This window comes from Cucumis melo, chromosome 8 (genome assembly GCF_025177605.1).
Source record: "Cucumis melo cultivar AY chromosome 8, USDA_Cmelo_AY_1.0, whole genome shotgun sequence".
NCBI lineage: Eukaryota > Viridiplantae > Streptophyta > Magnoliopsida > Cucurbitales > Cucurbitaceae > Cucumis > Cucumis melo.
In genome coordinates, this window is record NC_066864.1 from 2,079,909 (window position 1) to 2,095,600 (window position 15,692).

Below are 15,692 nucleotides of genomic sequence, written 5' to 3' on the forward strand. Positions count from 1 at the left end.
CACATCCTCAACTTTTTACCTTTACACTATACTCAACGCGTAAGATATAAAGTAAAGTTCATATGTTCTATTCATGCGCTTTTATATTGTCCAATCAACATTGACTATGTAAACTAATCAAATTAAACTGTACATCAATGATTTAATTCCTATATTTTTTTCTTTATCAAAAGTCATATAGAAAAAAACATTATATATAGTAAAATATTACAGTATATCGACGATAGCTACTAATAGACATCTATCAAGAACTCTAATTATAAAATATTTTATAGTTTAATTTCATATTTCAAAACTACATTCTGTTGGTTAAAAAAAAATTGAAGCGTAGACTTTTGTACAATTGACAAAAGTATTTAAAGCGGTAAATCAATAGGTAAATAGTAGTTTTGGTATAATGTATATATTTATTTGATCTATGAATCTTCAAAATTACAAACGTTAACTATTAAATTCAATAAATATTTTAAAAAAATAAAAAGAAAAAAGTTTCAAACTTATAGAGACAAACACAAAAATAATTAGAAAAAGCGATATGATAAAAATAATAGGGCAGCATTTCTCAGTGGGCCAAGGCCCAAAGAAGTGGGCCTATATCGTTGACCAGTCAAACCAGTAACGTGAGCCAGAAGAAAGAGGTCCATTGGGTGAAAACTGAAAATAAAGCCGATCATCGGACCTTGAACTCCGTTTAACAACGACGATTTTGCGATCTTTCTTCCTTTCGATTTTCCCGGGAAAATTCGAGGAGTGATCTTCAAATTGGTTTTCTTCACTCTGATGCCAATCTCATCTCCGTGTTGAATTGGAGATCTGCATTGTGAATTAGATTGTTAACTATGGATTTGGATTTCTCATTGTGCTTTGATTATGTAGTTTCAAGACAATGGCACAGGGGTCGGGGGATTTTGATTTTTGTGGTCGTTGTTTTGGATGGAAATGATTTGGGCGGTGATTAGGAGTTATTGCGAAATTTCGATTGCGTTGAGTGCGGTGCATCGGTGTCAAACAGTATTCGACTGGATTGATCATCTACGAAAGATTGGAGCACTGGTAATTCTTTACTTATATTCCATTGCCGAGGTTAAATAACTGATCAGGCTACCTGGCTTTTTCTATATATAAAAAAACAACGACGGGAAACTCTTGATTTGTTAAAGATGGTTTAGGGCTGATCTTGCAAATTCCTCACTACATTGCGTACTCATGAATTTAATAAAATAGCTTCTGCCGTTAAAAAAATATTAGGGAAATTCTCGTTGGTTAAAGTTTAAGTCGATTGAGTATAACAGCCGAAGTACAGTTGGGAAGTTATTTATCTTTTATTCGCGTCAAAGGAATTGACATCCCGGTCGATCATCAGCATGCGTAAAATATAGTGGAGCAGTCTGCTGTTTTGACAATTGTGTGGAAGATTTAAACGTTACCTATAATTTAGTATTTTTCTTTTTTCTTAATTTAACTTGCAGGCGATGTAAAGAAAACCAGGAAAAGGGGCTTAATGAAGTAAAGGCTAGGGACGTGCTGACGTTGGTCGGAAATTCTTGATGGAATCTGAGACGAAATGTGACCTGTCGTTTCATTTGATGGGCATTATATGGATTCCGTATTGTTTCTTTTTCTATTGGGTATTTTCTGTCTTTTCTTCACTGGTACCGTCTCCACTCTACTATTTGCTAATCATGTATTTCCTTATACATGAAGTGTAGATAAAAATTTGAGTCAAAATATGGCAGATTGGGCAACAGTGAAGGATGCAGTATGACTTGGCTATTTGAAATGCAGGTCAGAAAGTTAAAGATTTGAAATCACCAACATATGATGCGTTCTTAAACTTTCGGAGATTACTCAGATAACTACTAACCAATAATTAAGAGCATTCATAGTTTTTTTACAGAAGACAAGCACCGATAGTTTGTTAAACTATCATTTTGATATTTGTCGGTGTTCTGGACCAACTGCGCACATATTCTCAAGATATTATCGTCATCGAAGTCATGCTCAGTTTACATTTACTTATTTGAGAAACTTGTGAATCAATAGTTTTCATATGAAATACTCCGCTCTTTCTTGTAATAGAAAAGTTTAATGGAAGAGAAGGATAGAGCAATTGCATTGCTTGCTTTTATAGATGTTTCCAACTGCGCTTTTGTGAAGACGTCCTTGGACACATGCTACAAATTACAATGCTTTAAACTCAGCTGGGTGAAGGTTGTTATCCTTACTAACCAGAAACATGCACAAGGTTAGCCTGCTTTTTCGATGTTTATATTCTTTATTTTTAATTTCTGGATTTCCTTTACTAGACATCTGTTTTTTACCACTGTCATATTACAAGAAAATACGAAACTACGGTCGTCCACGAGTAATTATGTTCTTTTTGAATGAAAGAACAAAGGGGCCTAAGAAAACCATCTTGAACCAACAAGTCGCCACCAGAAAAACAATTACAGAACAGTTCTCCAACTGCTGGTCATCACAAAAAATATAATACAAATCGTTGCAAGAAACACAAAGAGAGTATTAAAGTGAACCTCTCATCACACTTCCCCCAAGAACTACTCTTTCCATGAAAAGTTCGTCTGTTCTTCTCCCACCTAATATTCCATAACACAGTGAAGAAACCAATCTGTCATAGGATTCTTTACCTCTCTTCCGAAAGCAAGGAGGCAACAATACCTCTTTCGAGCGTAGGACACTCGTCAGTCTGAGCCAAAACAACTTGTAATGACTGAAAAAAACCTAAAACGGACCTCCCTGAAAAAGGGCAAAGCAGAAAGATTTTATTTTAGTTTGACTGGATTCTTTTCGTCTCATTCTACATTTGCTGTGTCTACGAAATACTTCGATGTGGCCATGCTTCGTTCTTTGGCAGATATAAGTTATCTGTTGCTTTTTAATTGCGGGAAATAGGGATATATGATGGAAAAGCGTTCTCTTAAGTTCAAAGTTTAACAAGTTTACTGAGTAACGAGGGAATGATTCCCTTTGTGTGGGCTCAATACTGAAACTTTGCACCGTTCCCTTTCGGGAATGTTGAATAATTCTATTATCGCCCCTTAATTTTACCATGCTCTATCTCTACCCTTGTTTTTTGGCATTTTGTTTCTCTCTTTTCTCTGCAGGTTCCATACAAGTTTGATATTGATTCTCTTCACAGATATTAGCAAACCCTATCTGTATTAATCTTCTCACATGATGCAAAATCGTAACCTTTTCTTTTCCATTCCTTATTCTGAATCTCTGATTCCTTCCCATCCACATTCCTTACACTCCCCCTGCATTCTACTATTTTACTGAAATATAATTCACCCCCAGGGTAATGATGTCTGTACATGGTGATTGAAGTTTAACATTAAAATTAGGACCTCTAAGAAACTTGAAGATAAGACTCAAATTGAATCTCAGTTTTATGATAACATTTTACAAACATCTTTTGCTTTTCTGGGCCTTCCTGATAAAATCGACTATTTAATACTAAGTTGCAAATGGTGAATTATGGTCCCATTGGAAGATTTGTTAGTGACTTCTCAATAATTTTGGCATATGATTTGATTCAACTTCAAATTCAAAACTGTGCAAAGTTTGTCCATCGCTAGGTTTGAAGAGGGGCCGGACCCTAAATTGTGACAAAGATTTTAGGATTTTTCTGAGCAGAACAGTACTGCTAACTTAAATAATTATGCCAGAATTAGTCTAATTTAATTGGTTGAAACTTTTACTTACCCGTCTCATTAACTCAAAATAATTGTAATTCTATATTCATTTTCTTCCAACGTTATCACTTGTTAGCATCTTTGAAACTTTGCAGAAGCTTCAATTTCAGCTGTTAGAAAATAACCTTTGTCCACGCAGGAAGTAGGGTTGTCTAGAAAATAAATTAACAAATACTAAACACTTAGATTGCCATATGGGTAGATGAAAGAACCTGAAATGAAGGAGTGAATTGATCAAGGATGACAAAGGAAACCTTAGGAACAGTTTCTCTCAAAACAAAACCAAGACCAAAATCAATTAATAATTCTAGATCATATCACAAGCATAGATATACAGAAATGGAACTAGATGGTTTCTAATCAAGAATGAAGAAGAAAATGAACAGGCAAAGAGTCAATCTGCCTATCAAGAAAATTCACTCAGATTTCACCAAAAGTACAAAAACCCACATAGCAGAGTGATTCAAATTTGAACTAGCTTGAAACTTTGCATGTGTTTCACTTGCGACAGCTTCAAATTTGCATAATCCATCGTCAAAATTTAGAGCGTAGCTGCAAGGATCATACTGAAACCTGAACTGCTGCTTGCTTCCGTTCTTGATGGCTTTCTTCATTGCAGCTCTCATCCTCCAGAACAGTTTCTTGAATTGCTTCCTACTGTAAGTATTCATCCATTCTATGCCTTCCACAAATCCCATTAATACAACGTCAACCTCTAAACTCTAAAATTTCTGCAGCTAATCCCAAAATGTCCTGAAATGAAGAGCAGGTTGTGATAGTTTCTGGGTATTTGAGGAAGATTATAAAGGATTCACAGACGCAGAGACAAACAAGAACAGTTGCAATCTGAAGTTTGTGCAGGAGTGTCAGAACCAAAACAACAAAAGACGATTCACCTTTTTGTATACAGGAGGAGGGCGAAATGAGAAAGGGCAAAGCGTAATCTTTTGGCCTTCCAATGAAGCTGCGCAGTTTATGTTGAGCCTCTACGATGAGATCGGCCTTTTCTCCTTGGAGTCATGTTGGAATGCTCAAATTCCATCAACTACAGCGATAAAGACAGAGAAGGAGAAGGAGAAGGAAAAGGGGAGAGAGAGAGAGAGAGAGAGAGAAAGCGAGGGAGAGCTAATAGCAATTGCAGTGGGCAGAGAGCCTACAGAGACATATCAATATCGAATATTGTTGCGGCAAAAGTAACGAAGGAAGGTGACTATGTGCAACGGTATGTCTTCGGTCTTCGCCTCTTTCACGGGCATAAAAGTATTTATGTTCCACTAAGCTCCTTAACCATCTCTACGGTTCCTTAAAAGCAAGGAATAAACTTCCTTTTGAACCTTCTTAAACAACAAAGTACAATTTTTTACAGAAAAGGATTATAACAATTCAAACCCTTTCTCCGTTATGAATTTAACAGAAAAATACTGCTGCAGGAACCCTGTGGGGTATTAGTCCAAAACCCCACTTAACAGAAACTGAGCCTTGTGGTTCAGAATAAAAGTAAATCAATAGGTCAAAACACTTTTTTAGTTCTTTTGTTTTGAACTTTGGCTTGTGTGCACTCTTTCAAGGAAAAAAAAAAAAAAGAAATACACACCTACACCGAAGTATTAATGTTGAAAATAAAATGATCTAGGTTAAGAACTACAGATATGAGGATTAAAGCCTTAATTAGAAATCTAGGAATTAGAGGTGTTTGAATCAAATTAGTATATAATGGTGTCCTATGGAACAGAAACTGGTGTATTGATCAATCAAATCAGAGTTTGGCTATCTTATCCACTGATTTGTCTCCTATACCAGGCAAAGTGGAGAAACTTGAACATCTTGGTAACTTTAGAGGATTTCTAGGTCTTATAGCTCTCACACGCTCTTTTCCATTGCCCTTTTACTTTTTCCATTTAACCAATAATCTATTTTTTGTCTCACTCCATCTCTCTTTTTTTCTCTCTCTCCCCCATAGAATCTTGGGGTCTTTTGCCATCGCCCTCCCCACCGTGCAGAATTACATAATGCTGCGAAGGGAGATGAGGATCATCCTTTGGCTAATGACTTGTCACTCTAGCCAACTACGTGACCCTTGTCTTCATTTTCAATTTACCTTTCTGTAGGGTCATTATCCTATTGAAAGTTGAGTCTTGGAGATAATTGTCTGTTTTTCCATCAGCTATGCTAAAGTCTTCCACATGACATTATTTTCTCATGGTGGGGTCCCTCTTCGGTTTTTCTTTCTTAATGGGTTACCACAAGCTTGGGATAGGATTTTTTTGGGTGGACCCCCAAATGCCACGTGTCTAGATCATAGGGTAGGGTGATACAGAAGACTGATCCTCCCAATAAAGGCTCTTTGTTGATGTTGTTCAGATTGGTTGGGGGGGGGGGGGGGGGGGGGGGGTATGGAAGGAAGGCCCATATTCCAAATTCTCCTTTTTCAAATCTAATTTGGCTACCATTAATGCCCGTTGCCATTCCCTCGCAAGATCGTTTTCCCATTTGTACAAACGCCATTCGGTCTTCTTCTACCTTTTCTGCAGATTCTCTCTGCAACAACCGATGCCTTATCAGAATTTTCTGTCATTTTATTACTTTCTCTTCCTCATCGAATATATTATCTTCTATATTTTTGCTCTTTTGCTCTTTTCGTTGTTTTTTGTCCATTTCACTTTCTGTATACTAAAGTATAGCTTTAAATTTAAGTAGTTTGCATTCTATTTTAGTCGTGGTTCTTTCGAATTTTAAATTTAGTTCCGAAACTGTAAATTAATTTTAAAATTGGCAATTTCAGATTAATATTAATTAAAATTTGATTAAGTAATAATTATTATTATTATAATTTGCAAATACCGAAAGGACATTTGAACTTAAAATTTATTGTACATAGTGAAGTCCTTAGAATTGGTATGAACTAATGTTATGCTATGCTATTTTGTTTCAGCAAAACAAATGTGGAGGGTTGAGATTTTAAGAAAGATCAAATGGACAGTATTCCTTGCTTTACTGATATCTCAATTTTCAACCAGGATAGGATGCGGATAGTATTCCTCTTAGAACTAAAATTTTATTGAAATTTGTCCAATCTAAGCCATTTTACGTCATATTATGATGCAAAAGTATAAAGCGAAATGATTTGGGGTTAGATTGAAGCATGCTAAATTGGTGTATTGCTTTTTAAGATTAGGTTAGGTGATAGGAAAATGACTTTTTATGTTATTGAGTAAAAACTTAGCTTTACTGTTGGAAGCCGAAAGTGTGTTGGCTAAAACATAGAAAAAGTTCCACGTTTTAGATTTCCAATGTCACACACATCAATAGGATCTCTGCTGGATTTCTTCGATATCTTTTTTTTGTTAGCTTTGCAGTATCGAATATTTATTTACTTATTTTTCAAGTAGGTTTTGATTTTCTTCACGGTGTATGGTAAATCAAAAAGGAAATAAATTACAACCTGAATGGTAATATCGGTAAAATTCCATATGTCTGTTTTTTACTTATTTGGAGAATACCTAGTCCCTTTTCTTCTTTCTTATTGTTTCCTTTCTATGAGCCTATGTCTTTAGACTTTTCAGACCATCTACCCTCTTTTTCTGTTTGCTTTTTGGTTTGTTTTGTTTTGCCAACTCTCTTAAATTTTGAATTAAGCATCAAGAATTATTGCCACTTATATTGAGTCGTATGATCTAAAGTAAAAAGGTATTCCATGATTATATTCAATAAAATAATAAATACAAATGTTATTTTTTTAAGGAGATAAGTATACAAAATAACATGTTATACAAAATTTTTTAATTTGAGATCATATGTATCAAGCAATCGAGTAATTCTTACAAAGTAAAATTGAAGTAGTAACAAAATATAAAGTTAGTATTTATTTCTCCAACTTTTAGTCTCACCCTTCATTTACCTTAAAAGCTTCCAAGGATGAACATTTGAACCGGACTTTTTGAAATTCCTTCTTTATCCGTAAACTGAGTTTAGACTGAGTTGTAGAAGTCAGACTAGAGCAACGAAGCGGGAACTAAGAAGACGAGCGAAAGCGGCTCGACTTACAGGAAATGTGCAAAGCATTTGCGCCCAAAGACCACATTATGAATCGATCCGACGAGTCTGATCAAAAGACTTAGCTTTCTTACGAGAAAATCTATCTCTTTAATTAAATCAAATCTCACAAATACACTTTATTTATATGTAATTTTAAGTTTCTTTTCTTATTAATATATTTTCATGACACGTAGGAAGCAACAAGCATACATGTAGTTCATCTTGGAACTTATCTACTATTTTGCATTTTATTACACCACTTTTATGTTTTTTCAATCAACAAAATTAATTGATGTCTTATTCATTCATGTTATTATTATTATTTTTAATTTGATTGATGAAACTTCAAATTGCTTTGGTTTTTATTGTGATATGTATGACAATATTATATAGCATATAGCCTTGTAAATCTTAGGTGGCTTTTATTTATATGCGTGTATGGAACCAGTTTCACACACTATATGTCTACTTGAAATAGGAGGCGTTTGGGCCATCTTTATACATAGGTACCCACTACTTTAAGATATTTTCTAAAAACAACCAAGACTTTATGAAATATCAAACATTGCTACTTTTATGTATCTTATTATCATTGTTATTATTGTTAAACATCCGTGGCTATAAAATGATCAATTTGATATTACTCTTTTATATAAATATAATCACTTCCTCATAGATCTTGTAAATTAACCATTTTAGTTTAACTTAAAATGCCTCAGCTCTACATATTTTTTTAAATATATATATATATATATATATATATGTAAATCACACTTATCTGTTGAGAAGATTCACACATTTTTTTAAAGTTAAAAAATATCCCCCTTGTGCTAATGTATGAAGCATTTCAAAGTTTGTAACCTGGACACCTTTTTTTTCTTTCTTTTAAACAAAGTTGTTTTAGGGCCTTGGTTGAAACTCAGGTGTAATGTGACCACACATTTGATATCGACACGAGAGAATCAATATAATATTTCCTAGAGAAGTCGATAAAACATAATAAAAATATTAACAAAATGCCATTATATAGACTTTTTTTTTTTAATATAATAATGGAGCCGTTGAACTTTTATCAGTATTGTTAATTTAGTGATTTTACTTTGCAATTTTTAACCCTGTAATTTATATCGAAAAGAAATTATTAAATAATTTTTCCACACATAAAATTGATAAGATACTTAAAAACCAAGTTTATTTATAAATTGTAAAGAATGATTAATGAGAGAATTAAAAATAATAATTAAGTTTGATGAGTACTCATCTAATAAAAGCTTAACTATTACAAGATCGAAATTATAGAAACACGGTTAAATTATTTGTAAATTTAAAATACAAGGATCATCTTGAAAAAAAAATATTTTTCAAAAAATTCACTTTATTTTAAATATTTTAAAATACGTTATAAAAATATTTTTGAGTGGTTACCAAATATCTTTATTTTTAAAAAAAATATTTATTTCTCGAAAAATGTACTCAATAAGTACATTAAAATTAAAACCAACCGTGATTTGTAAGCTAAAAATAATTTCTAAAAATATAACTTGGGGATGTGAACTTTGTGAAAATATGGGCTTCGTGTGTAACCATCGAGCCCAATACAAGTGAAATGGGCTGATCAATCATTTGGGCCTAATACTTTCCCTTTCACGACACTGTAGAGTGCAGAGTGATCCTTTTTCTTTTCTGCTTTTTCTTTCACAGTTTTCTGCTTTTAATCTTTTATTTTATTTTTTTGTCTCCTAGCCTTTTTCTTTGTCTACTTCCTTTCAATTTAACAACCAACCTAAAAGGTGGCAGAAAAAAAGAAAAAAAAGAAAAAAAACACATATAGTTGACTTTTTAAGCATATGTGAAGTTGAGTATTATATCGAAATATTTTTCTATATTGGTCACATGAGTTGCTCTTTAAGAATGATATGAAACTCAACGATATTAGAAAAAAAAGTGTTTTTACAAGCAAAGTATTTCAACAAATAATATATATTAAAGTTAAAGCCAACACTTAGAAAAGTTATATTTTTAAAAAGAAAAATAAAAAATTGTCTAGGAGAAAAAAACAGCGTAAACATGCTAGTAGACATATTAAAACAATCACCCGAAGTTGTTCTTATTAAATATTTGTCACGTGTAGTCTTTCTAGGACATGAACTAGCTAGTATAATGTAATTTCCATCTCTTACACTTAGCTTTCTTTTTTTCTTTTTGATTAATATTGCATGGAAGTTTGTAACGTTTTATGGAATTATCTAACACGAAAAACAATGAAAACCACTTTGTACTGTGAAGATTTGAGATAGACGTTGGAAATGCACTAAAAATGGCCCAACAAAGTAAGCCATAACTTCATCATTGTTCAACCTCAAAATTTAAATCCTAACACAAAAGTAACACCATTGCCTTCGCTTATCTTTCCATATTACTCCCAACCATAAAGAAAATATTTTAGAATAAAAGAAAAAAGATTGTTAGGTGACAAATTGTAATAAACCCATTGAATAAAAGATTGTACAAAAATGGATGTGTGATGCACCTAAAAGCCATTTTTTCCAATTTCCATAGGATTCCACTAGAAAGGAAACTGTTTTTTTCACCTTTTTTCTTATCTCAAAAACAAAAAGTTGTTTTTTTTTTTTTTTTTTAAAAAAATATATTGAATTGAAGTTACCACTTACCAAAAGCAGCCACAAATTTGATTTGGTATTTAGTGTTGGAATGAATCCAAATGGCATTGGACCACCACACACTTAGCTGCCTTATTCTCAACGGCCTTAAAACGGAGTTCTTCCATTCTTCCATTTTCCCTCCCAATTCTATCTGAATTTCAACTTCCTTCTTCTCATCCTCTCAATTCAAAAATAGAAAAATTTGTTACATCATAACCCTTTTCTTTAATTAAGAAACTGACATAAAATGCACCAACTTTCATATTGTTTTTGTATTATTTTAAAGTAAACTGTAGATAGCTTCTTTTAAGTTTGAATTTATGTATAATTGTGTATCAACTCATTTTAGCTTACCATCTACTTAGCTTTTGTGTAAGACAGAGTTGAAAATTTTAATTTATAGTTGATGGGTTGTTTGCTTACTTGTTTTTCTTTAACTCATGTAATATACAAAACCCAAGTTTATGATTCATGCTTAAAAAATCAAAAAGAAAAATTAAACAATTACGTATAAAAGTTCCTAATAAAAGTTCAAATCCATTTTACTTTGATCTTTGAAACTTAAGAATTTTGTTCCTTCTCTTTACAGCAGTAGTTTAATTAAAATATTCTTTTTATTGTTTGTAAAGAGAATGCTATTAGGAGAAGAGAACGAGAGTGAAAGAGTAATATTACCATCTATGTATGCATTGAGTTCTCTTTGCAAAAAGGCAAACATATTAAAACTTAGAAAGTATGTCAGAAATTATAATTTAGAAAGTAGGTCAAATATATTTTCAATCTTATGTCTTGGGTTATCTCTATCATGTGACAGGTATACAAATCTAGAAAATTTTCATTGAGATTGGCAAATTCTCTCATTCTAACTGCATGTGTGTTGGAATCGTAGTGAAGAAATAGAGAAGTTTTTCCCAAGATATATATATATATTATTGAGCAACAAAGAATTCCAAACTTGGAATTTCAGTTACAAGTACATCGAGAATTTAAAAGAGTGGAGTGAAGGAACAGTTGGAGAAGTATTGTTTAGAATTAGAAGTTTCTCAAGATAATAAACCTTCAATTAAAAATTAAAGTAATGTGATTCAGAATTGAAAGTTGTGCCACCAATTTGAGCGGCTCTACCATTTTTGGTTGCGGTTTTGGATTATACTTCAAAATTAAAACTAAAACCCATCATCAATGTGATTAACATTTTACAGCCCATTCCCTCTTAAACCATGTGATCAACAGTGATTTATGCGGCGGATTTTGTCTTCTCTTTTACGTCGGTTACCTCAATTCCTTATTCAAATCACAACCATTAACAAATAAATCTAATTCCATTAATTTACTTCTAATTTGAAAATTAAATTTCCAACATACCAACCTTTCCGGTGACCTTCAATGAATTCTCCGGCGATCCCCCGCCGTTGTTGTTAAATTTACCTCAATGTTCACTCAAAAAACTTTAATAACATCAAACAAGAAAAATGAAAGATCAAGTGAAACCCACACACAAAATCAGAGGAAGATGAAGCACTCTAATGAAACCAGAGGGTTCTCAAGTGATTCAATCTGAGTGTTGAATTTTCCATCTACGATATTGTTTTCTTCTACTACTTTTTGACTTGTCGCTGTCATCGCCCTAATGGGGGATGATTTACCGGACTTTCTCGTTGACGGTGTCCGACTGAGGGCAGATCTATACCCTGCGCTGTCGGAAGGAGCGGTAGACGGCGATTGGGATCTCCGGCTGGAATTCTCATCTGGGTCTCTCCGGGGAGGCTCCGCTCTCAATCCTCGCCGCGCCATTGCCGGACTCATGTCTCTGTTATGAACCATTCTCATCGAACCCACTGCGCCATTTCGTCGAACTGGTGACTGGTCGGATCTCCGGGTCAGTGTCCTGCTCTGCGGAATTTCTCTTTTTAACTCAACGTCACTGGAAACAGATTGATTTTTCGTCAACTTCACTGGCGATGATTTCAAACCCGTTTGATGAACTTCACCTCCCCCGTCCGCTTGATCGGTGAAAGTAGCGGCGGAGACTGAGATACACTTGTTCATATGGGAAATTTCATAGAATTCAGAAGGCTGCTCTGGAATTCCGTTAATGGGAATTTCAGAAAGCTTCTTCTCGGTCTCATCACCGAGTGGTTTGTGAAATTCGTCTTCTTCGGGTGGACAATTCTTGTTCGGCGGCGGTTTGAGAGCAGGGGTTTCAGAGAGCACTTCTTTGACGGTCTCTTCCTCCATGGAAGACGGGGGGTCTCTGTTCGCATTGACGGAACTGGGATGGAATTTGTTAGGTGAATTGAAGGATTGGGAGGAACTAAGACAGCAACCCATTTGCGAGGGCGGCCTTCAGAACATTGTAATTTTGACTCTTGAGGAGAGGTAGAAGATTTGGGAATTCAGAGTGTGAAATATCAATGAATTGAATTTTAAAGACACAACCACTTACGGCGGATTGTACGAATTAATTAATTAGGGAAAAAGAAAAAAATAAAATAAAAAACTTAACCTTTTTATACCAATTGATGAGATGCATAAATTAATAAATAAGGAATTAGGGGCTCGTGATGTGTGTCCATCGTTTTGATTTGATTTATATGTAATGGGCGGCGGATTTGTGAGCAACACATGAATTTGATCTTAGCTCTAATAATACACACACACACACACATAATATATGAATTTGATGACACCTGAAATAAAAGGTGTATACATAACATACCTATGTGGGTCGTAAACTAGCAGTATAAGGTCCTAATGACGTTGTCATAATTTAGAAAATTGAATGTGTTAACGAAGGGTGGTCCAAGAAAAGCAGACATGAGTGATAGATTATAAAGAAAAACAGTGTGTAAAGGCAGTGGATGGGTCGGGGTACCACAAGACAACACACTTATACATTAATTATCACAACGTTGATCAAACAACAGCCAATAATTATATAACTAGCTCTAAACCTTCATCCTCGGTCATTTTTGCAACTTTGACAGACCAATCAGATGATGCCCTTCTTTCTTAATTGTAAATGTTCGTCGTGGGTTCTTTTCCAATTCATCCTGAGTCTATAATCAAACCCATAACCAATCGAAACGCCCCCTCTTGTTCTTTTGGGATTCAGCAAAAGCAACCTGAAATGTGGTTGGGCCTTGGGCCCAAAACTGTCCGCTCGGCCCACTTTATTTGTTATTTCTATTATTGTAGTTGTTTTGTGACTTTGCTTCTACACCACTATCCATTGCAAAATTTACTTTGCTACATGTCGATTATATTGCCCTAAAATATTCAACCCATTCCCTTTTTCTATTAAAGTTCTATTAAAAGGAAAGTTTGATAGTCAATTTTACTGTAACAAAAAAAAAAGTACATGTTTTCTTTCCTAATCATAGTGTGCATGTATGACTAATTGTTGGTCAAGTCATTGTCACACTAACTTTGATATCATTTCAAACATGAATAAATAAACAAACAGCTCCCTAATTTCCTTATATTATGATATTATTGCTTAAATGATAAATAAATATGTAAGGACGTTTTATAGTTGGTTAAAAATATTAAGAAGTAATAGTATGTTTGATTTATCAAAAAGTGATTAATTTCAATAATAATGAAATAACGAGAGATTAGCTTAGCTAATAAAAGTAAGTAATATAATAAAAATCAATATAAGTGATTATTTAGTAGTCATTATGGGAATAAGAAACGAAACATATACCAAAATGAACTAAGGTATAAAAAAATTATTTCAGGCTTGCTGACAACGATAAACAGCTATCATTTTCTATAAGAAATTGAATAACTAAAATCTAATACTTGAAAACATAATTAATGGTTATTAAAAATCAAGTCTCCCTTTGTTCTTGAAATATCTATACACAATTTGCAATTTCAAAAGCTATGCTCGAGAAACCATAATAATATGGACTTCCAATAATTTGATGAAATTGGTATCTTTTAGCTAACCAATTGAAACTATGTTAAGATCGACAATCTTTCCATGGCAATCTAACATTTGAAAATTGAAATATGATGAATGATCATGTGAATCTTTTTGTCTAGTGAAATACAAGCAATCTATTAGTTTTTATTTTCTGTTGTTGCTTCTACACCAAACATTTCTTTTGCTCAATTGAGAGAGAGGGTGACATGGTAAAGGTCACATAATTTTCTTCCATCGTTCAAGTGGAAAGTTATTTATTTTATCCATCACTTGTAAAGTTATTTAGTTTTGAATCTTTAACACCTAATTTCATAATCATTGTATGCAAATTATGTCTTTAACGTGAGACACACTATATCTATATATATGTGCCATATTCAAAAAGTTATTGTTTTTCCCCATCAATTCACTCCAACAATTTTTCTGTCCAAAAAAAAAAAAAAAAAAAAAACTTATATATATAAGATAAAATTTAAAAATTATATAATTATTAATTTGAGGAAATAAACATGACAAAAAGGAATTAAAAATATGGCTTATTTGAATTCTAAAATTATGTAAACTTAATCAAAATAGATATTAAGTGGGAATATTTAAAAAAAAAATTAAAAAAAATGTTATCTACCAATTTGAAATAGGCAACACATGAACTAGTTCACTTGACCTTTTGAAAAAAAATTGATATTAAGATAACAAGAAATTGAATAGTGTTGAAAGAAAGTAATATGATATGATGGGATTTGCTAATTGCTAGTATGTTTTAATTTATAAATAGTGTGTTCTCTAAGTTAAAGCCAACCATATAATTATAGTTTAAAAATCATACAATCAAAAGCCAAATCAGCACAGTGGTTGAGGCAGATTAAATTAAGGTTGTGTTGTGCTAATTAATTGGTTTACTCGATGAATGAATTTCCTAATTAAAATGTCATATAAGTCAAGCCAAATAATGATTGTTGCCAAACAGGATTTGTTAGTCACTGTCTTGGATTGGAGTGGGATTGAAGATAAATTACTATAGATATCAGTCGAGTCACTCTTTCACAACTTTAAACAAGTATTTTTCAATTTCTTTGGGCCTGTGTAAGTATAATATAATAATACAAGTTTTTGTATTTGGAACATTTTCAACAGAGAAAAAAAAAAGGAGAGAAAAAAAGTGAACTTTGTTTTGTTTCAAGATTCTTTTTTTGTTTAATTTAAAAAAAATTGTTTTTCCAATTTTTAATTTTCTGAGATCAGTACAATAATTATTTTAAAATTTAATTAAAATCTTTTGGAATGGTCTAACAAAATTAAGATTTTTTTCTTTAAAATTTCGAACATACACCGTAAATAATAATA

General features: G+C 32.9%; 1 protein-coding gene and 2 long non-coding RNA genes across 3 annotated transcripts; 1 reads left to right on the forward strand and 2 right to left on the reverse strand.

Annotated features, from left to right (window-relative positions):
• Window positions 1–704: 704 nt before the first annotated feature.
• On the forward strand, window positions 705–6,429 carry LOC107990435 (uncharacterized). The gene is made up of 2 exons (XR_007823098.1): window positions 705–1,053; window positions 1,470–6,429. It is a non-coding gene; the product is annotated as an uncharacterized LOC107990435 (long non-coding RNA).
• Window positions 3,982–5,797, reverse strand: LOC127150599 (uncharacterized). Its single transcript, XR_007823097.1, has 2 exons — window positions 4,613–5,797; window positions 3,982–4,469 (listed from the first exon to the last, which is right to left on the reverse strand). It is a non-coding gene; the product is annotated as an uncharacterized LOC127150599 (long non-coding RNA).
• A 5,488-nt stretch (window positions 6,430–11,917) lies between the features above and the next one.
• Window positions 11,918–12,745, reverse strand: LOC103485312 (uncharacterized). Its single transcript, XM_008442862.1, has one exon. The coding sequence runs from the start codon at window positions 12,743–12,745 to the stop codon at window positions 11,918–11,920; it is 828 nt and encodes a 275-aa protein (XP_008441084.1).
• Window positions 12,746–15,692: the final 2,947 nt, after the last annotated feature.